Here is a 22,820-nt window from a genome sequence, read left to right on the forward strand (position 1 = left end):
CTCTCATTCTTCAAAACTCTAGAGAATACAGTTTCTCCAATCTCTCTTCATAAGACAGTCCCACCATCCCCGGGACAAGTCTGGTGAACATTTGTTACGCACACTCTTTGGTAATAATATCCTTTCTGAGGTAAGTGCTCCAGGTGCAGTCTAACCAAGCTCTAATTCAATCAAGACCTCACCATTCTTGTGGTCAAATCCTCTTGCGATAAAGGCTAATATTGCATAATTCTTCCTAGTATCTTCCTGCGCCTGCACGTTAGCCTTCAGTGACTTATCAACAAGTCCCTTTATACATCTACACATTTACATTTCTTACAGTAAAGAAATTCTCTGCACATGTGTTCCTTCAACCAAAATGGATCACATTTTCCCCATCTGCCATGTTCTTGCTCACGCACTAAGTCTGTCCAAACCCTCATGTACCCGCTTGACATCTTCCTCACAACACACATTCCCACTGACTATTCCATTTTGTCCCCACATCCAAATCACTGATTGGGGCCCGAGGACTGATCCTTGCTCTACCTCACTAGCCACAACCTGCCAACGCAAGAATGACCCGTTTGTTCCTATTCTCTGTTTTCTGCCTGTTAGCCAATCCTGAAACCGTGCCAGTAAATTCCCTCCTGCTCCATGTGCTTTTATTTTGCTAATTAACCTCCTTTGGGGAACTACATAGATACATAGAACATGCAGTGCAGAAGGAGGCCAGTCGGCCCATCGAGTCTGCACCGACCCACTGAAGCCCTCACTTCCACCCTATCCCCATAACCCAATAACCCCTCCTAACCTTTTTAGACACTAAGGGGCAATTTAGCATGGCCAATCCACCTAACCTGCACGTCTTTGGACTGTGGGAGGAAACCGGAGCATGCAGAGGAAACCTACGCAGACACGGGGAGAACGTGCAGACTCCGCAGTGACCCAAGCCGGGAATTGAACCTGGGACTCTGGCGCTGTGAAGCCACAGAGCTAGCCACTGTGCTACTGTGCTGCCCAATCAAAAGCCTGCTGAAAATCCAAATATACCAACTCCATCAACTGCCCTTTGTCAAATTTGCTGATATCCTCAAACAATTCCAATAAATTCATCAACGCAGTTTCCCAATTAAATCCATGCTAACTCTGCCCAATCAGATCATCATTGTCTATGTTCCACATCCTTTATAATAGATTCAGCATTTTCGCTACAACTATATAATGTTGACAGTTCTGTGGTTCCGTTTTCTCTCTCCCTCCATTTTTACATAGTGGGGTGACATTTTCAACGTTCCAATCTTCAGGAAACATTCCAGAATCTATAACATTTTGGACAATGATCACCAATACGTCCACTATTTCTATAGCAACCTCTTTCAACACTCTGGGATGCATAATCATAGGTGGCACGGTAGCACAGTGGTTAGCACTGTTGCTTCACAGCTCCAAGGTCCCAGGTTCGATTCCCGGCTTGGGCCACTGTCTGTGCGGAGCCTGCACGTTCTCCCGTGTTTTCCTCCCACAAGTCCCCAAAGACGTGCTGTTAGGTAAATTGGACATCCTGAATTCTCCCTCCTTGTACCCGAACAGGTGCCGGCCTCACTTCCAGTGGCGTCTATGAAGGAGTAAGCCGCACATTTGGTGGCTCCTGCTCGGGTCGGACTTTTGGACTTTACCCCCGATTTTCTACCGGACTTGAAGTGTAAAATTGAAGACAAAGGCAATTGTGTACTGAATTCCCACATCGGTGCATGGAGAGAAGGGCTAGAAGTGCTCGTAAAGGCAGAAACAGAAAGACAGAGAAGCCTTAGGCTGAAGCTGCAGCAGGAGACAGCATGGCGGAGGATCGGACCTCTGGTGTGTCAACCCAGCGGTCAACAGAGCAACTGATGCAAGTTATTCAGAAGGCTTTGCTGAGCAGAAACGGGGCTGCTTGGACCCGATAAAAGAGTCGATTGAGCGGCTGGAGCTTAGATTGGACGCCCAGGATCGGGCGATCCAGAAAGTAGAGAAGGCGCTGGCTGAGCAGGAGGAACATCAAACTGTGGTGGGGTTGGAGGTGGGGATGCTGAGAGACCAGCAGAAGAAGCTCCTGGAGAAGGTGGTGGACCTAGAGAATAGCTGGCAGAACTTGAGTTCTCCTTCTACTCACACGTGCATAAAGTGTACTCCCGGATTGATTTTTCCATTTTGAGCAGGTCGGGTGGACACGGGTACTCGGCGATCACAATCTCAGACTATGCTCCGCACTGGGTTGACCTGCAGGTTAGTAAAGACAGTAACCAGCGCCCGCACTGGAGGTTAGATGTGGGACTTTTGGCTGATGAAGGGGTGTGCGAGCGGCTGAGGAAATGTATTCAGAGCTACCTGCAGGTCAACGACACGGGGGAAATTTCAGCAGCGGTGGTCTGGGAAGCATTGAAGGTGGTGGTCAGTGGGGAGCTGATCTCGATACGGGCCCATAGGGAGAAGGTGGACAGGGCAGAGACTGACCGACTGGTAAAGGAGATACTACAGGTCAACAGGAGGTATGCGGAGACCCCAGAGGCAGGGCTTTTAAGGGAACGACGGAGACTACATGTGGAGTTCGGCTTGTTGACCACAGGGAGGCCGGTGGAGCAGCTGAGAAAGGCGAGGGGGGGCGATCTATGAACATGGAGAGAAGGCCAGCAGAATGCTTGCACAGCAGCTCAGGGAGAGGGAGGCAGCCAGGGAGATAGGGAAAGTAAATGACGGAGATGGCAACCTGGTTGGAGACTCAGTAGGGGTGAATAAGGCGTTTAGGGATTTCTACAATAGGCTGTATAGGTCAGAACCCCCTCCGGGGCCGGAGGGAATGAGGCACTTCCTAGGGGGGCTGAATTTCCCAAAGGTTGACGGCGAGCTGGTAGAAGGGCTGGGGGCCCCGATCGGGTTGGAAGAGATAGTGGAGGGTCTGAAGGCCATGTAGGCCGGTAAAGACCCGGGGCCGGACGGGTACCAGCAGGAGAAGCTCTTTGAGCCTGCTCTGTCAATCAATAACATCATAGCTTCTCTGCTTCTGGTCTCAACTTCGTTTTGCCATTTGCCCCCGATTACCTTGAACTCTCTTGTCAATCATTCTGTCTAACTCAGCCTTGAATACATTCAATGACTCGACCTCCACTGCTTTCTGGGAAAGAGAATTTCACAAACTAATGAAAAATAATTCCTCATTGTATCCACCTCTCTGAAACTGTGTCCCTTAGTTCTAATCTCTCCCGTGACTGGAGACATCCTGCTGAAAATGAAAATGAAAATCGCCGATTGTCACAAGTAGGCTTCAAATGAAGTTACTGTGAAAAGCCCTTAGTCGCCACATTCCGGCGCCTGTTCAGGGAGGCCGGTACGGGAATTGAACCGTGCTGCTGGCCTGCCTTGGTCTGCTTTAAAAGCCAGCTATTTAGCCCTGTGCTAAACCAACCCTATCTACCCTATCAAATACTTTATCAAATCTGGATCTTCTGTGTTTCAATAAGATCACCTCTCTTCTAAACTCCAGTGGGTATCAGTCCAATCTGTTCAATCATTCTTCATATGGCAAGCCCCTCATCCCGGGAATGTGTCAAGTGGACCTTCTCTGAACTACTTCTAAGACAATTATATATTTTTTCAAATAAAGAGACCCATGGTTTTCCTGATGCGGGCTGGAATTCTCTGACCGTTCGCTGAGGGCGGGATTCTCTGGCTCTGCCGGCAGTGCACCCCCTCCCGCGGGTTTCCTGGCAGCGTGGGGCGGCTCCGATGGGAGAACCCATTGACAGGGCCGGGAGCAGAGAGTCCCACTGCTCGCAAACGGCACGCCGCCAAGAAACATATGTTCAGGAGGCCAGAGAATCCCATCTGTGGTCTCACCACAGCCCTGCACAGCTGTAGTAAAACTTCCCTACTCAATAAATAAAGTGTTCACAGATAATCCTTTAAAAAAACACAAGTTTCCAATTTTTCATTCCCTTTGCAATAAACGGCAATATTCCATTCGCTTTCGAAATGGCCTTTGTTTGAATCACCATCTGCACCTGCATTCTATCTCTACAGCCAGGACACCCAGATCCCTCTGTACCACCCCGTTCTCCAAACTCTCTGCATTTCTTTAGTACGCTGCTTTTCTATTCTTCTTTCCAAAGTGAACAAGTTGACATTTTCCCACGTTATAATCAATCAGCCAATTTTTTCCCCACTCACTTTAACCCGTTTATATCCCTTTATGGACTCAACCACCTCTTGACAGCCTATTTAATAATAATAATAATCGCTTGTTGTCGCAAGTAGGCTTCAATGAAGTTACTGTGAAAAACCCCTAGTCGCCACATTCCGGCGCCTGTTCGGGGAGGCCAGTACGGGAAGGCCAGTACGGGAATTGAAACCGCGCTGCTGCCTTGTTCTGTGTAACAAGCCAGCTGTTTAGCCCACTGTGCTAAACCAGCCCCTTCGGTAATTTTCTTACCTATCTTGGTGCCATCGGCAAATTTAGCGATCATACATTCAGTTCCTTCATCCAAGTCATTGATATAGATTGTAAATAGTTGAGGCCCCAGCACTGAATTCTGTGGCACTCCATTTGCCAACCCGAAAAAGACCCAATTATACCTACTCTCTGATTATTGTTAGCAAACCAATCCTCTATCCATGAATATGTTATCCCCTCTTATGTATTCTTATCTTATGTATGCCTTTTATACAGCACCTTATAAAATACCTCCTAGATATCCAGATCACTACATTTACAGGTCTCCCTTTTCCACCTTTCTCAAAAAATTTGAATAAATTAGTTAAACATTATTTCCCTTCCACAAAACCATGTTGACTCTGCCTGATCGTGTTGTGATTTTCTACTTATCCTAGAATCACCTCCCGAGTAATGGATCTTAGAAATTTCCTTCTGACAGATGTCAGGCTGTCTGGCCAGTTGTTTCCTGCTTCCTGTTTCCTCTTTTCTTGAATAAATTAGCTATGTTCCAATCCACTGAGATATTTTGGAAGCTGCATCGACCAATGCATTGCTATCGACTATCTACTATCTCTACAGTCACTTATTTTAAGACTCTAGGATGCAGGCCATCTGCCCCTGGGGACTTGTCAACCTTTAGGTCTAATAGTTTCCCCAGCACCTTTCCCCTAATGATGAGCGTTTCACATTCCTCCCTCCCCTTCACCTATTGATTTTCACATATCTTTGGGAAGTTTCCTAAGTCCTCTCCAACAAAGAAAATAATTGCTCTTGAAAGGATGGTGGTGAACTTCCTTCTTCAACCACGGCTGCCCATGTGATGTTGGTGCACACACACACACAGACACACACACAGACACACACACACAGACACACACACACAGACACACAGATACACACAGACACACACACAGACACACACAGACACACACAGACACACACACACAGACACACACACACACACACAGACACACACAGACACACACACAGACACACACAGACACACACACAGACACACACAGACACACACAGACACACACAGACACACACACACAGACACACAGACACACACACAGACACACACAGACACACACACAGACACACACAGACACACACACACAGATACACACAGACACACACACAGACACACACAGACACACACACAGACACACACAGACACACACACACAGACACACACACACACACACACAGACACACACAGACACACACACAGACACACACAGACACACACAGACACACACACACAGACACACACACACACAGACACACACACAGACACACACACAGACACACACACACACACAGACACACACACACACACACAGACACACACACAGACACACACACAGACACACACACAGACACACAGATACACACACACACACACACACACAGACACACACACAGACACACACACACACTCACACACACACAGACACACACACACAGACACAGACACACACACACACTCACACACACACACACACACAGACACACACACAGACACACACACACAGACACACACAGACACACACACACAGACACAGACACACACACACAGACACACACACACACACACACACACACACACACACACAGACACAGACACACACACACAGACAGACACACACACAGACACACACACACACACACAGACACACACACAGACACACACACACACAGACACACACACACACAGACACACACACACAGCCACACACACACACAGACACACACACACAGACACAAACACAGACACACACACACACAGATACACACACAGACACACACAGACACACACACAGACACACACACACAGACACATACACACACAGACACACACACACACAGACACACACACACAGACACACACATACAGACACACACACACAGACACACACACAGACACACACACACACAGACACACACACACACACACACACATACACAGCTTACAGCAATTTGACACAAACAATGAAACTACAGCGATATGAATAATATTACATGTACGTTTTATATAATTCTTTGTAATGTTAAGGGTACTATTGATAGTAAATCCTGAGTTGTTCAATCCCCAGAGGGAAACTTGAAATAAGCATCCTCAAATATGTTTATAATTTGTATCATATGAGGTGAGGTTTGATATCCAAAAAATGGTGACCCCAACTCTGTGTGATGATTTTAATGAAGTAAATGTTCATTAAGAAAGAGAAGAAAAAAGCATTAAACTAGAAGTACACTGAACTGAGACACTGGCTTTACAGAGTATCACTACTTTCAACAGTTCCAGTCTTGACCTAACTACCTTCCACAACACCGTATAGATTTTAATTTCTATAAAAATCCAGTACCGTTTACTGGACAGTACTTCTGAAGTAAACCAGCGGCTTTTAAAAAATTTGTTTACAGAATGTGGGCATCGCTGGTTAGGCCATCATTTATTGCCCAGCCCTAGTTGCCCTTCAGAAGGTGGTGGTGAGTTCCCGTCTTGAACCGCTGCAGTCTCTGTGGTGTAGGTCCACCTGCAGTGCTGTTAGGGAGGAAGTTCCAGGATGTTGCCCCTGGAATTGAGCTGTCCTTCAATTTCCCCAGGACATCTGTCCCAAGTGCAGACAGAGGTCCCGGCTGCTGCCAACAATGTCAGTGGGCCTGTCAATGTTGTGGGACGTGTTCCCCATCGACTCTCAGGGTGGGCACCAAGCACTTGCCATCCTCATAATTCAGGCCCTGAAGTCTTTTTTGAATTTACTCGGAATGATTTTATATTCTTACACGCTAGTTTTGGTCTCCCAAAAGTGGAAACTTCGCTACACCTAATCTGTCAAACGAATGGAATAATTGTAAACCATTTAATCTTCTCCTTTCCAGAGAAAGGAGCCCCAGCCTCCCCAACCTTTCCTCTCTGATTGGAATCACCCGAATGAATCCTCTTTCCACCACGAGTGTCTCATCATTTGGTAATATAAAATTGTGAACAGTATTTGGACAGTTTGCAACACGTTTATTGGAGAATCCAGCTAATATATAAGAGTGCATTTACTTCACACTAAACACTTTTGAATTGATTTAGATTGATGTTGCAGTGTAGATTTGTGCTTTCCTTTAGCATATGCAAATGAAGAAATGGAATTTATTCACTGCGAATAAGCAAAGTGTTCCAGTTGTTTATAACCAGCGGAGTAATACTGTCGTTGCTGATGTACAAGAACTACCTGATGTTATTCGTGATCTATACTGGCTAGCTCCAGAATCCTACCTGGGAGACAAGGTGAGTGAAACCTAACGTTATGGAATTTCATAAAATGTAGCAGGCCATTCAGCTAATCCAGTCTCTGCTGCCTTATTAATCTCACTCTCCGGTTCATTACTCATATCTCTTGTGACCAATGTGTAATAATGATATCACAGATTTTAAGGGAAACTGTTTAAAGGAATATTTTCGAACCCTTGCGTTGGGTTTAAAAGCCTTTTTTTCCAAAATGGAAGTATGGACAGATAGATACCTTTACACTGTTCATTCAAACCTTGTCAGACTCTTATCTCTACAGTCACGGTAGCACAGTGGTTAGCGCTGCTGCTTCACAGCGCCTGGGTCCCGGGTTCGATTCCCGGCTTGGGTCACTGTCTGTGCTCAATCTGCATGTTATCCCCGTGTCTGCGTGGATTTCCTCCGGGGGCTCCTGTTTCCTCCCACAAGTCCCGAAAGACGTGCTTGTTAGGTGAATTGGACATTCTGAATTCTCCCTCTGTGTACCCGAACAGGCGCCGGAATGTGGCGACTAGGGGATTTTTACAGTGACTTCATTGCAGTGTTAATGTAAGCCTACTTGTGACACTAATAAAGATTATTATTGTGAAGAGTCATTAAACGCTCCACCAGGGATTTCCATTGAATTTTCTAAAAGGTGTGAAAACCTTTTGGCTTCTAAAGGAACAAGAGACAGGGAAGGCTTCAAAGGACCTCCTCGTAATTAACTTCCTTGTTTTGAAAATTAACAAAGCAGCCATTTTTGTGTTTTTAAACTGCATATAAGAGAACTGTAAAAGCCATCTTGTGAGGCAGGGTTCAGAATAACCAGGAAGTGCTCTGAGAGACAACATCAACAAGGGTTCCTGGCCAAGGGAGAACAAGGTATTAGGAAATTAATCACTGCCCTGCTGTAAGAGTTCAGACAATCTGCAAGTGCTGTAACCCCAGAATTAATGAGGAATAAGAAACCTACTCTCTCTGCAAAAAACCCGCTGATATGCTCACTGCACCTAAAGACGAAAACATCCGAATATTCATTGCAGCTCCTGAACAAAATCTCAACTTTCAACACTTTCACTTAAGAAAGAAGGATTCAAGCAATGGGCACAAAAATTATGAGAGGAATAGATAGGATAGAAGCAGGGAGGTTGTTTCCACTGGCGGATGAAACTAGAACAAGGGGGCATAGCCTCAAAATAAGGGGAAGCAGATTTAGGACTGAGTTGAGGAGGAACCCTTTCACCCAAAGGGTTGTGAATCTATGGAATCCCTGCCCATTGAAGCAGTTGAGACTGCCTTGTTAAATGTTTTAAGGCAAAGATAGATAGATTTTTGAACAGTGAAGGAATTAAGGATTGTGGTGAGCGGGCGGGTAAGTGAAGATGAGTCCACAAAAAGATCAGCCATGATCGTATTGAATGGCGGAGGAGGCTTGAGGGGCCAGATGGCCGACTCCTGCTCCTAGTCCTTACGTTCTTATGTTAAAGGGACTGATTGGAAATTTCATCTTTTTTTTTTTTTTTAATTTTTTAGAGTACCCAATTATTTTTTTCCAATTAAGGGGCAATTTAACGTGGCCAATCCACCTAACCTGCACATCTTTTTGGGTTGTGGGGGCGAAACCCACGCAGACACGGGGAGAATGTGCAAACTCCTCACAGACAGTGACCCAGGGCCGGGATTCGAACCCAGGTCCTCAGCGCCGTGATGCAGCAATGCTAACCACTGTGCCACCGTGCTGCCCCCGGAAATTTCATCTTTAAGTATCTTTCTTTCTTTATCTGCATTTTAATTTTTGTATCTGTGTTTTGCATTAACACTTTTCTTTCAGCAGTTGTTTTTGTAAAAGATTGTTTAAGACTATTGCTTTGCTGTTGATGAATTTTAGATCAGATCATTCACAAATTAACAGGTGTTATGTACACACACATACCACAAATTCTTAGTTCACAGACCATTTTGAGGAAATGCCTTTTACAGGGCAGGGACACCTTTAACATCTGCTTTACCAAGCAACTATTTCATTTCCTACAAAAATAATTTATGGATTCAGTTGTGATACAGTTACACCTGCTATCTACAATTTTCTAATCTCCCCTTAAGTGTTTGTTTAATTCTTACACAGCTTCTTAATATGCAGCCTGAATATGTTGCCCATCCCGAATTGCCTTTGGGAAGGGTAATGGATGAGGGTTATTTATTCCCCTTAGCATAAGGTTGACCGCTGCAAACAAGGTCACCAGAACTACTCAGAACTCTTCATAATCATAATCTTGAGGACCTCTACCAAATCACTCTTTTACCCGCTCAGCTTTAAGGTTAAAAGCCCTCAATTCTAAATGCTTAAGCAAGACTCGAAACGTAACTTTACATCTATTTTCCATCAGGTCTCATCATATGGCGGCTTCCTGACATATCAAGTAAAATCCTTTGGCTTACCAAGTGAAGGGATGACTTTACTTGAGAAAAGATCTGATGTTGAATTGAGAGTGAGTACCGCCCTTCCTTATTATTATTATTTAAATGATAAAATATTAAAGCATGCTGCTGTGCAGAGAGACCTGGGTGTGCTAGTGCATGAGTCGCAAAAAGTTGGTTTACAGGTGCAACAGGTGATTAAGAAGGCGAATGGAATTTTGTCCTTCATTGCTAGAGGGATGGAGTTTAAGACTAGGGAGGTTATGCTGCAATTGTATAAGGTGTTAGTGAGGCCACACCTGGAGTATTGTGTTCAGTTTTGGTCTCCTTACTTGAGAAAGGACGTACTGGCACTGGAGGGTGGGCAGAGGAGATTCACTAGGTTAATCCCAGAGCTGAAGGGGTTGGATTACGAGGAGAGGTTGATGAGACTGGACTGTACTTAGAAGGATGAGGGGGGATCTTATAGAAACATATAAAATTATGAAGGAAATAGATAGGAGAGATGCGGGCAGGTGTTTCCACTGGCGGATGAAAGCCGAACTAGGGGGCATAACCTCAAAATAAGGGGAAGTAGATTTAGGACTGAGTTTAGGAGGAACGTATTCACCCAAAGGGTTGTGAATCTATGGAATTCCTTGCCCAGTGAAGCAGTAGAGGCTCCTTCATTAAATGTTTTTAAGATAAAGATAGATAGTTTTTTGAAGAATAAAGGGATTAAGGGTTATGGTGTTCGGGCCGGAAAGTGGAGCTGAGTCCACAAAAGATCAGCCCTGATCCCATTGAATGGCGGAGCAGGCTCGAGGGGCCAGATGGCCTACTCCTGCTCCTAGTTCTTATGTTCTTCTGTTCCTATATGACAAAATCGAGGGTATGGATAGTGAGGAGGTGAGACTGATATATGAGCTGATCACATATATGTGCAGGTTAGTGGGCACATCAGGAAGAATATATTACCTTGGATAGGATACAGCTCAGATTCACCAAACTTAAAAGACCAGGCTGAAAGGGAGTTAAACTATGGAGACATATGGAGCTGTACTTTCTCAAGTGTAGAGGAATAAGGTGATTTAATTCAAGTCATTAAACAATAACACGATTTGATAGGGTGGATAGAGAGAAACTGTTTTCTCTGGTGGAGTTAAGTCCAGAACAAGGGGGTAGAACCTTATAAAAAGAACCAGGCTGCTCAGGGGCGATATCAGCAAGAGTGGAAATCCAGAACACTCCCTCAAAACTGTTCAGGCCGATAGAATCCGGTGAAACTTTGAAAACTGCGTTTGCTGTATTTTTGTTTAGTAAGGATATTAAAAGTCATGTAACCAGGGCAGGTAGATGGAGTTAAGCCAGAGCAGCCATGATCTATTGAATGGAGGAATAGGCTCGAGGGGGTGAATGGCCTCTTCCTGTTCCTGTATTCCAAAGTACACTCGTGCAAATGAAGTCAGTAAGAGAATTGTAGTATGCATGCGTCCAGTTCCAGCCAACTTAGTTTGCTCAAAAATAACCTTGCAAAGTTACTTTAGAACTTTTAAATTCGAAAGTAATGTACATTGTGCCACATAACAATGAATTCCAAATTTCCTTGACCCTTCTTGCAAGCTCCAGATTACTGAACCACTTACAAAATAGTTAAGAATCACCCCTGGTGCTCTAACCACTGTCCTGATTGAGATTCACTAATTTAGCACAGTCTCAGAAGAATTCTATATTGCCCTGTTTTCCTCTCCGAAATGAGTTTAGCTCTCATTCCTGAATCTAAACTAATTTACCAGTTGCATAGGTTTGGCAAACTGGCACAGGATGATTCTGCTGACCTTTCACGGTTTCCACTGTGCACAGAGTAACAGAACTGTTGTGGTGTAGAAGGAGGCCATTTGGCACCTCTTTTCCATTCCTGCGCATCCTTGCAACGGTGGAACCAAAATTCAGAATTTGTGGTGTAAGGAATTTTCGGACTTGAGTTTGTCCAGAATGGTTCCCATCCAGTTGAGCAATCCCGACAACAAAACAAATCCACATGTTGCAGCACAACAAGGAAACGCCACTTCAAACCCCAGTCCAACCAAAGATGTGCAGGTTAGGTGGATTGGCCATGATAGATTGCCCCTTAGTGTCCAAAGATGAGAAGGTTAATGGGGTTACGGAGGGAGTGGGAATAAGTAGGGTGCTCTTCTGAAGGGTCGGTGCAAACTAGATGGGCCGAATGACCTCCTTCTGCTCTGTAGGAATTCTATTCTATTCTATTGCCTGCCCAAAGTTAACTTTCCTGACCATATCTCACCTGGTGCATCTGTGAAACTTGGAATGGCCAGTGATGATCAAGTGCGTGATTTCCGGAAGGGCCCCAGTATGGAGTCTGACCAGATCAGGGAATCTGTTATTGGACAGAGTGAGATCTGCCCCGTTCTCCAATATAATGTCAAACTCCTCAGCTGCCACTCAAGTAAAGTTTCACTTTGAAGGTAGAGTAGTTAATAGTTTTCATTTAACACATTGTACAATAATGAATATACAGACTGTACAAGAAATTCTAAATGTAGACTTTTCATCAGGTGAAATAGACTTTTTTTATTTTAAGGGCGAACAAATGACCATTGTATATTTTGATCCACGGAATCCACTTCCTGATCGAGTTTATCATGGACGAGTCCAGCTTATAGAGGTAAATGTAACATTATTGATAATCTATTATTATACTGAATTAAAATTGGATAGAACTTCACAGCTCAGAAACTGGCCATTTGGCCCAATAGGTCTAATCCATTGATCATGTTCCACACAAGCTCCCTCCTATCCTATTTCAGCTCACCTGAAGTAGGGTAGGAGGGAGCTTGTGTGTTGCCTGAGTTGGCCAGGCTACACCCCCCGCCCGAAGGCTAATCTGAGGCCTGGATACACAGATCCCACGACCTTCTGCTGCCTCCTCAGCTCCCAGCTAAATTTGCCACATGGGCTGACTTTCTCGGCACACAGACAGGTCCTGAGGCTGTTGTTTCAGCCGCATCTCCTGACAGGACACTGCCCAATCCCTGCAGAATATCAGAACCCAGCATGTGCACCTTATTTACCTGCTAGGTTGTGTACATGTGCTGGAACCCCTGGTTTAAAATACAGATTCCTCCAATATGATATCGGGTAACATCATAAAAAATTCTTGTCAATTAAAAATGAACTAATTATCTGCTCTATTAACAGGATAACTTTCGGCATGCTGTCATCAACAATCCAGTAACGAGGGAAGACTTCATGTTACTATTGAGTAAATTGGAAGAACTGCGAATTAGAGCCCTTTACTATTCACAAACACAACGCCTTTCGCTTGGCCAAGTTCAACTTGAGGAAGCCTCAGTCTCCGGAACTGGAAGTCCTGCTACTAATGTGGAGGTGTGCACATGTCCCCCAAACTATTTGGGAGATTCCTGCCAGGTAGGCCCTGTCATTCATTGAAATACCCATTCTCTGTGATATGCAATGTGTCAGTTTTTATTCAAATGTTTTAATCCTGGTGTTGTTATAAAAACACTGGATGTTTTTATAATTGGAGATTTTGCTGTTATGTCTGTGGCATAAACTGGTGTTTAAAATCTTACTTATTTTCATCATTTGGAACAGGCATTTTTCTGAATGGGATCTGTTAACCTAGTAACTGTCGCAGGGGTTCATTCTGCTGGGATAGGAGTTTTGTCATAAGTTAGTCTACGAATGTGCATCGCTCCTCCTTTTCGGGGCAGCACGGTAGCACAGTGGTTAGCATTGTCGCTTCACAGCTCCAGGGTCCCAGGTTCGATTCCCGGATTGGGTCACTGTCTGTGCGGAGTCTGCACGTTCTCCCCGTGTCTGCGTGGGTTTCCTCCGGGTGCTCCGGTTTCCAACCACAGTCCAAAGATGTGCAGGTTAGGTGGATTGGCCATGATAAATTGCCCTTAGGGTCCAAAGGGGTTGGGTGGGGTTGCTGGGTTACGTGTATTGGGCGGAGTTCTGGGCTTAAATGGGGTGCTCTTTCCAAGGGCTGGTGCAGGCTCGATGGGTCAAATGGCCTCCTTCTGCACTGTAAATTCTATGTAATCTATATTTTCTGTATGACTTTACATCACAGGATGTGCGTATGTGGAAGTATCTGCTGTTGGCAATTCTTAAAATATGTAAATTGCCTCAAATTACTTTTGATAGATTATTGGTTTGATATTTTTATAAGCTGATTGTATATGTGGTGGTCCATCCTGCTCAGAAATGTAGCAACTGTATGGGTTTAATAAATACAACATTGATATGTCAGACCTTTGTAGCATCGTTTGTTTTCCCTTTGTGCTGGTTTTAATCTTCAAATGTATTTATCTCTCTTGTGGCCTTTAAACTGCTTGCAGCGAATGTTTTCAGATTTTATTGTGGGGTGGTTTTTATTTTGTGTCTATTCTCCCCAAATAATAACAGGTAAAATATCTAGGGTATTGACTTGCCCACTGGTTAGAACATTTGGGTTTGGACAAGGTAACGATTTGTGTTGAAGCTGCTGTTTTTTCAGTAAGTTAATATTTTTATGCAGAAATTTTAAAAATGCATATTTGTTTATATTCATTCAGTGCTGTAAATGTTGTACATCCATTCAGGGAAACTGTGTGAATTATAGTCTTTTACATTAATATAGAACGTATATGGAAGCACGGTAGCATTGTGGATAGCACAATCGCTTTACAGCTCCAGGGTCCCAGGTTCGATTCCGGCTTGGGTCACTGTCTGTGTGGAGTCAGCTCATCCTCCCCGTGTCTGTGTGGGTTTCTTACGGGTGCTCCGGTTTCCTCCCACGGTCCAAAGATGTGCAGGTTAGGTGGATTGGCCGTGATAAATTGCCTTTAGGGTCCAAAATTGCCCTTAGTATTGGGTGGGGTTACTGGGTTATGGGGATAGGGTGGATGTGTTGACCTTGGGTAGGGCGCTCTTTCCAAGAGCCAGTGCAAACTTGATGGGTCGAATGGCCTCCTTCTGCACTGTAAATTCTCTGATTCATTGATATTGACTTTTGGTTACTTTCAATTCTGTAATGTTGTGTGACTCAGTTCCTGATTCAGTCCATTTGCCACTGAACCCCACACCTATGCTTTTACTCTCTCTGGATTTGATGATTGTAATGCACGCCTAGCCGGCCTCCCATGTTCTGCCCTCCCTAAAGGATCAAACAGAACTGCTGCCCACATGCCAATTTACACCAAGGCCCGTTCGCCCACCATCCTCGTGCTCACTGACCAACACTGCCTCCTGATTACCTCAGTTCTAAAGTTTTCAGTCTTATAAAATGCCGACATGATCTTGCACCTCCCCATAGCCCCCTCCAGCCCTACAAGAGCTCTGTACTGTCCCAACTGTGGCTAAAAACAAATTACTGTGGATGCTGGAATCTGAAACCAAAAGAGAAAATGTGCATCGCATTTTTATTTAGGATTCAGCTATTAGCAGTGGCTCAATGGGTAACACGCTAGCTCCTACATCAGAAGCTTGCAAATTCAAGTTCTATTTGAGAGAATTGAGCACAATGTCTAGGCTGATCCCTCACTGCAGTGCTGAGGGAACAATGTACTGCCAGAGGGACGCCATCTTCCATTTGTGCTATTAAAAAAGTTTGTTTTCTCAGGTGAATGTAAAAAATTTCATGGCCACTTTTCTGAAGAAGAGCAGGGAAGGTCCTGCTGCTGTCCTGGTCAATATTTATCTCTCATCAGTATCAGCACAACAGTGAAAGGAGAGGTGGTGACCAGAGGAGACATAGGACTGAGGAGCAGGAGTAGACCATTCAGCCCTTTGAGCGTGGTCCATCATTTAATAAGGTCGTGGCCGATCTGGTTGTGGGCCCAACTCCATTCCCCTGTCTGACCCTCCCTATCACCCTTGTCTACATCAAAAATCTATCTCCCTCAGCCTTGAGTAGATTCAGTAACCCATCCTCCACTGCTCTCTGGGAAGGGAATTCTACACACTCACCGCATATCGAGGGAAAAATAATTGCTCATTTCCATCTTTAATGGTAGACTCCTTATTTAACTTTAAATTATACTGCTTTAGGCTTCTGACAATATTTTAATTGTGCAAAGATTGCAATGGGAGTTCCCACATTCACAGCTGCAATCTTAAAATATGACAGCTGTTTAAATATTCGCAATGGAAATTTAATTTATTGTAACAAATTTTAACTTCAGGTGAGACTTTTGGTCTTTAGCTAAAGTGCATTGCTTTTTTTTATATTTAAAGTACCCAATTATTTTTTTTCCCAATTAAGGGGCAATTTAGCATGGCCAATCACCTAGCCTGCACATCTTTGGGTTGGGGGGTGTGAGACCCACGCAGAAACGGGAAGAATGTGCAAACTCCACAGGGACAGTGACCCAGAGCCGAGATCATGCCAGGGCAGTGTTCCAGTGAGTGTGATCAGCGTGCCTGGGTGACGTTCCAGCATGTGGGAGCAGTGCACAGGGCAGCATTCCAGCATGTGGGATTTGCGTGCCCAAGAGGGGTTCCAGCATGTGGGATCCGCATGTCTGGACAGCGTTCCAACGTCTGGGATAAGCATGTCCGGGCGGCGTTCCAGCATGTGGGACCAATGTGCCCGGGCGGCGTTCCAGCATGTGGGAACAGCGTGTCCGGGCGGCGTTCCAGCGTGTGGGAACAGCGTGTCCGGGCGGCGTTCCAGCGTGTGGGACCAGCGTGCCCGGGCGGCGTTCCAGCATGTGGGAACAGCGTGTCCGGGCGGCGTTCCAGCATGTGGGACCAGCGTGTCCGGGCGGCGTTCCAGCATGTGGGAACAGCGTGCCCGGGCGGCATTCCAGTGTGTGGGAACAGCGTGTCCGGGCGGCGTTCCAGCGTGTGGGACCAGCGTGCCCGGGCGGCGTTCCAGCGTGTGGGACCAGCGTGCCCGGGCGGCGTTCCAGCATGTGGGAACAGCGTGCCCGGGCGGTGTTCCAGCATGTGGGAACAGCGTGCCCGGGCGGCGTTCCAGCGTGTGGGAACAGCGTGTCCGGGCGGCGTTCCAGCGTGTGGGACCAGCGTGCCCGGGCGGCGTTCCAGTGTGTGGGAACAGCGTGTCCGGCGGCGTTCCAGCGTGTGGGACCAGCGTGTCCGGGCGGCGTTCCAGCGTGTGGGAACAGCGTGTCCGGGCGGTGTTCCAGTGTGTGGGATCAACGCCCGCCGGGGCGGCGTTCCAGCATGTGGGAACAGCGTGCCCGGGCGGCGTTCCAGTGTGTGGGATCAACGCCCGCCGGGGCGGCGTTCCAGCGTGTGGGAACAGCGTGTCCGGCGGTGTTCCAGTGTGTGGGATCCGCGTGTCTGTGTGGCACTTTAAGCATGTATTTGTATCCAGCCAGGTGCAATACCCATTGTTGGACCCTGGGGGAAACACTCAATCGTCTTTGAATAGCCCAAGTAAAGGTTTGTGGTCAGTATCGACTGTAAATGCATGGCTGAAGACATAACGGTGGAACACACTAGACACACTAAATACAACTGCAAGACCCTTTTCTCGATTTGGGCATAGTTCCAATTGGGGTCGGCTAATGTGCGTATTGCGAAAGCCATCGATCGCTCTGACCTGTCGGAAGTCCGGTGTGCGAGAACGGCTCATCTGCCATAAGGGGAAACGTCACACGTCAGGAGAAGCAATTTCTCTGGGTCGAAGTGTGTCAGACGCTTCTCGGAGGCCAACTGCCTTTTTAACCTCTTGGAATGCCTTCTGGTATGGGGGGGGTTCCATTCCCACTGGAATGCCTTCTGATATGGGGGGGGTTCCATTCCCACTGGAGTCCCTTCTGATATGGGGGGTTCCATTCCCACTGGAATGCCTTCTGATATGGGGGGGTTCCATTCCCACTGGAGTCCCTTCTGGTATGGGGGGGGTTCCATTCCCACTGGAGTCCCTTCTGGTATGGGGGGGGTTCCATTCCCACTGGAGTCCCTTCTGGTATGGGGGGGGTTCCATTCCCACTGGAGTCCCTTCTGGTATGGGGGGGGTTCCATTCCCACTGGAATGCCTTCTGGTATGGGGGGGGTTCCATTCCCACTGGAATGTCTTCTGGTATGGGGGGGGGGGTTCCATTCCCACTGGAGTCCCTTCTGGTATGGGGGGGGTTCCATTCCCACTGGAATGCCTTCTGATATGGGGGGGTTCCATTCCCACTGGAATGCCTTCTGGTATGGGGGGGGTTCCATTCCCACTGGAATGCCTTCTGGTATGGGGGGGGTTCCATTCCCACTGGAATGCCTTCTTTAATGATTGATGGAGTGGGCTAAGCAATAATAATAATAATAATCTTTATTAGTGTCACAAGTAGGCTTACATTAACACTGCAATGGAGTTACTGTGAAAAGCCCCTAGTCGCCACACTCCGGCGCCTGTTCGAGTACAGAGGGAGAATTCAGAATGTCCAATTCACCTAACAGTACGACTTGTGGGAGGAAACCGGAGCACCCGGAGGAAACCCACGCAGACACGGGGAGAACGTGCAGACTCCGCACGGTGACCCAAGCTGGGAATCGAACCCAGGTCCCTGGAGCTGTGAAGCAACAGTGCTAACCACTGTGCTACCATGTTGCCCAGTGTGACCAAGTTGAGGATGAATTTCCCAAAGTAATTGATAAGCCCGAAAAAGGTATAGAGTTTTGACGGGCCTTGAGAGATTGGAGCCTGCTGGATGGCCGCACTTAGTCTTCCATCGGGTGAAGCCCCTTCCTTTCGACCCGGTCCCCTAAATAGGAGGTTTTGGGGGCATTAAAAATACACTTCTCCCTGGGGGCACAGATGCCAGCCTGTTCGAACCTTTGGTGGACTTCGGCCAGCTTCTCCAAGTGTTCCTCTTCCGAGACCCGAGTACGTCATCTAGGAATACGGCCACCCTGGGATGTTTTCCATCACCCATCGGAAAATCGCACAAGCCAATGAAACCCCGAAAGACAGTCGGGTGTATTCATACAACCCTATGTGGGTATTATTTGTAGGGTCCAGGACCAGCTGATGGTACGCGTGGCTCATGTCGAGCTCCGTGAGAATTGTTCCCCCACTGAACTTGGTGAACGGGTCCTCAATGTGCGGGACACGCCGGTCACGGTGAGAGGCCTGATTCACTGTCACCTTGAAGTCCCCGCACAGACGCATAGACCCGTTGGGTTTTCGCATCAGGACCACTGGCACAGCCCAATCAACCGTACCAGCCTCCCCGAACAGGCGCCGGAATGTGGCGACTAGGGGCTTTTCACAGCAACTTCATTTGAAGCCTACTCGTGACAATAAGCCATTTTCATTTCATTTCATTCAAGTGGGTGGGGCGGATGATGCGCAAGAATTCCAGACGATCCAGTTCTGCGTCGACCTTTGCCGCAGCGAGTACGGCACTGGGCAGGCGCGAAATAACGCGGTTGCGTGTCCTCCTCCGCACTGATATTTTGGCCACTGCACCTTTTATTGTCCTGAGGCCTTCCGTGAAAACATCTGGAAACTTCGGCAGCACTCCTTCCGGCCCGAGGCGGTACATGCAGCAGACGCGTTGCCAGTCCAACGTACCACCAAGGGCAAACATGCCGACTGGTCCTTGTCTGCCACGGTCTCGCGAGTGGTTCCCTTAGCTGTGTAAGGGGGAAATCGAATAGAGCACAGTCCTTGGCCCGTTACACTGGGGCCCTTCCAGATTCCAAATAATTGTGGAAGATTATAGCCAATGCCTCTGCTATCTTTACTGATGATTTAGACAAGGAGACTGAGAGTAATAACTTGGCTATGATGCAAAGCTAGGTAGGGATGTAAGATGTGGCACTACAAAGAGATATATAGTTAGTTGAAGTGAGTGAGTGAGCAGATGTAGTGTGGTGGGGAAGGGGGAGGTTATGCATTTGGAACAACCAAAAATAATCTTTACTGTACAAGGTCAGAAAGATAAAGTAATTTACAATATCTATCTTTGACACTCAGGGTTAATACGAGGTTCATGTGAATTAATAGGCAAACTGTGGTCAAACTCATCACTCCACAATAAAGTACAATTAAAGCAGAGTCGACGATTTCACAATAACACATCTGGATGTCGGTAACCACGTTAGTCAACTCAATCCCGCCGAAACTTTACCTCTCTCATGGAGCGTCCAGCTTTCACCTTCAAAGATCTAGGTCCCATTTTGGGCGCCTTTAGTGGGGTCTTTCAGAACGACCCCGCTATCAAACGGGATTGTGCTGTCTTTTCTGGCCTCAGTTGGGAACGACCCACACTTACCTCACTTCCTGACTACCAGGCTGATGTGCAGGAAGAGATTTTAAATGCCGCCTCGATCTCTTGACACCCCCCCCCCCCCCCCCCCCCCCCCCCCCGAACACCCCACCACGGCCTCTAGACCTCTCCACTGCCCTAAACTACCTCTTAGGGGTCCTCAAGCACTCCCTCACACACCTCATGGGCAGGGCATCTCCGGACCTAATCCCTGACAGTGCCAGGGTGGCACCATCAAGGTGCAAGGCTGGCACTGCCAAGGTACCCAAGTGGCAGCGGGGGTTCCAGGGTACCACCCTGCCCATAGCCCGATGACCCGGGAGCCTCCAATAGTCTAGGAGACCCTCCAGGTGCCGTTAATGCCTTGTCCATGTTTGTGTGGGCCAGTGCTAAATGGTGCCATGGCAACGTCCCCGAGGAACAGGTGTTCGTTACTCGGCCTCAGGGAATTGGGCGCCAACATATTTAAATGAGCCCAATGGCTCACTGACGTATGTAAATCTGGATTTCACCCAGCATGGGTGAGGTTCAGATCACAACACCTTGATAGATCTCGCGAAGCGTTCCCAGCATCGCAAATCTCGCGAGAGGCCATTCATGAGATTTAACATCCTCCTCGCATCACCGTGTCAAGCGCAATGAGGCCATTTGATCGTGCCCTAATGTTGGAATTCTCTCCAAACGTCGCTCCAACTCAGACAGCATCAACGATAGCCCACCTCACAGGGTATCAAGCCCATCTCCTAGATCCTTTACCCCTGGATTCCCGAGTATGCTCTCAAGCACCAATTCAAAGGGGCACCTTGGCAGCACAGTCACCAACCTTTGGCCCTCTGCGTTATTCAACGTCTGCTATCTGCAGCCCTTTTCCTGTTTCTCATCTCTTTTTTATATTAAATTAATGGCGACCTGTCTGTACTCGGACTTTTATTTTTTTGGACCACTCCATGTCTCCTCTCCCTTTGGGACCTGGGACACTAGTCTTCCATGGCGTCCACACCTGGTCACATGACCTGGTTTGTTGTACCGTTTTACTTCTTGCACTTGCCTGCTGAGCAAGAATTGCGCATGTGCAGCCTCTCCTGGTCTGCACGTGCCCAAAAGGTCTGTTGCACATCAGGAGTTGACGTTCCCGATCCCCCCTCTCAACATTTATGGTAAGTATAATTTTCATAACAGTCTCTATATTCAAGGAAAGATGTACCAACCTTGGAAATGGTACAGTGGAGACTCACTAGATTGGTTCCTGGACTGAGAGGGTCATTGAGCTGTGGTGAGAGGCTAAATCAATTGGGCCTATTCTTCTGCAGTAGTGAGGAATGGGAGGTAATCACATCAGAAAGGGTTGACAACACAACCTTGAACATCGGGGCACAATCTCAGGAAAAGAGGTCAGCCATTTACGACTGAGAAGAGAAAATAATTCACTGAGGGTTGTGAATGTTTGGAATTATCTACCCCTAGATGCTCCATCATTGAGTATATTTATGGTTGAGGTAAACAAATATTTGCCTTCAGGAAATCGAGGGATCTGGGTGATGGGTGGTAAAGTGGAGTTGAAGCAGAAAATGGTGTTGGATGGTGGATCAGGCTGGAATGGTTATATTGTCTATTCCTCCTATTTCTCACATTCTTATGCTTTTAATTCTCATCCATGGGTTGGAATCCCTCCAAGGTGTTTCCCCCTCCCTACCTTTGTAACCTCTTCAAGTCTATAACCCATTGAGATCTCTGAATCTCTCCCATTCTGGGGCTTTTCACACGAACTTCATTTGAAGCCTACTTGTGACAATTACTGATTTTCATTTCTGACCCCGACTTCATTGCAGTGTTAATGTAAGCCTACTTGTGACACCAATAAAGATTATCATCATTCCCGTCCATCACCCTCTCATTAGCGTCTATGAGCTCTGCTGCCTGGGCTCGAAGCTCTGGAATCTCCTCCCTGACCTCTGCCCCTCTCTGGCTCTCTACTTTCAAAGTTACTCCTAAAACGCCACTTTTTTGGACCAAGGATTTGGTCACCTATCCAAGTTTCTCTATATTTGGCTCAGTGTTGAATTTTGTCTGCTAACACTCCTGTGTCAAAGGTGCAATGTTAATGCAAGTTGTTGCTGCTTTTTAGGTGAATGTTTTCTTTCGGTAACTGCCGTGCTTTCAGCTATTCCTGATGTTCAGCTGTTTCTGGAAGGAATTAATGAGAGCTTGTTAAAGTACAGCCTGTCCGCCCTTGGACTGTTTTTGGAATAAGAAGCCAGTATTGCTTTAAGATGGTTCAGAAGCAGCTTAATGACTGTTAACATTGAAAGTTGCATCTCTTGGAGCTTTGCACTCCCCTGAAAGTGATAGGGTCTGTGACTATTGGCTCAATAGTCTTGTATTGTTGGCATCATAGCATCTAGTTATTTCCTAACTGGTTTGATGTGGTTCCATAGCACGTAAT

General features: G+C 46.7%; 1 protein-coding gene across 1 annotated transcript in view; it reads left to right on the top strand.

Moving 5' to 3' along the window:
* The window catches only part of LOC119972898 (laminin subunit alpha-3-like), a 412,206-nt gene that overhangs the window by 261,876 nt on the left and 127,510 nt on the right, over positions 1–22,820 (top strand). The window contains 4 exon segments of the mRNA XM_038810443.1: positions 7,578–7,739; positions 10,109–10,210; positions 12,721–12,804; positions 13,338–13,568. Coding sequence (XP_038666371.1) covers positions 7,578–7,739; positions 10,109–10,210; positions 12,721–12,804; positions 13,338–13,568 — 579 coding nt within the window.

The sequence above is a fragment of the Scyliorhinus canicula genome, chromosome 10 (genome assembly GCF_902713615.1).
Source record: "Scyliorhinus canicula chromosome 10, sScyCan1.1, whole genome shotgun sequence".
NCBI lineage: Eukaryota > Metazoa > Chordata > Chondrichthyes > Carcharhiniformes > Scyliorhinidae > Scyliorhinus > Scyliorhinus canicula.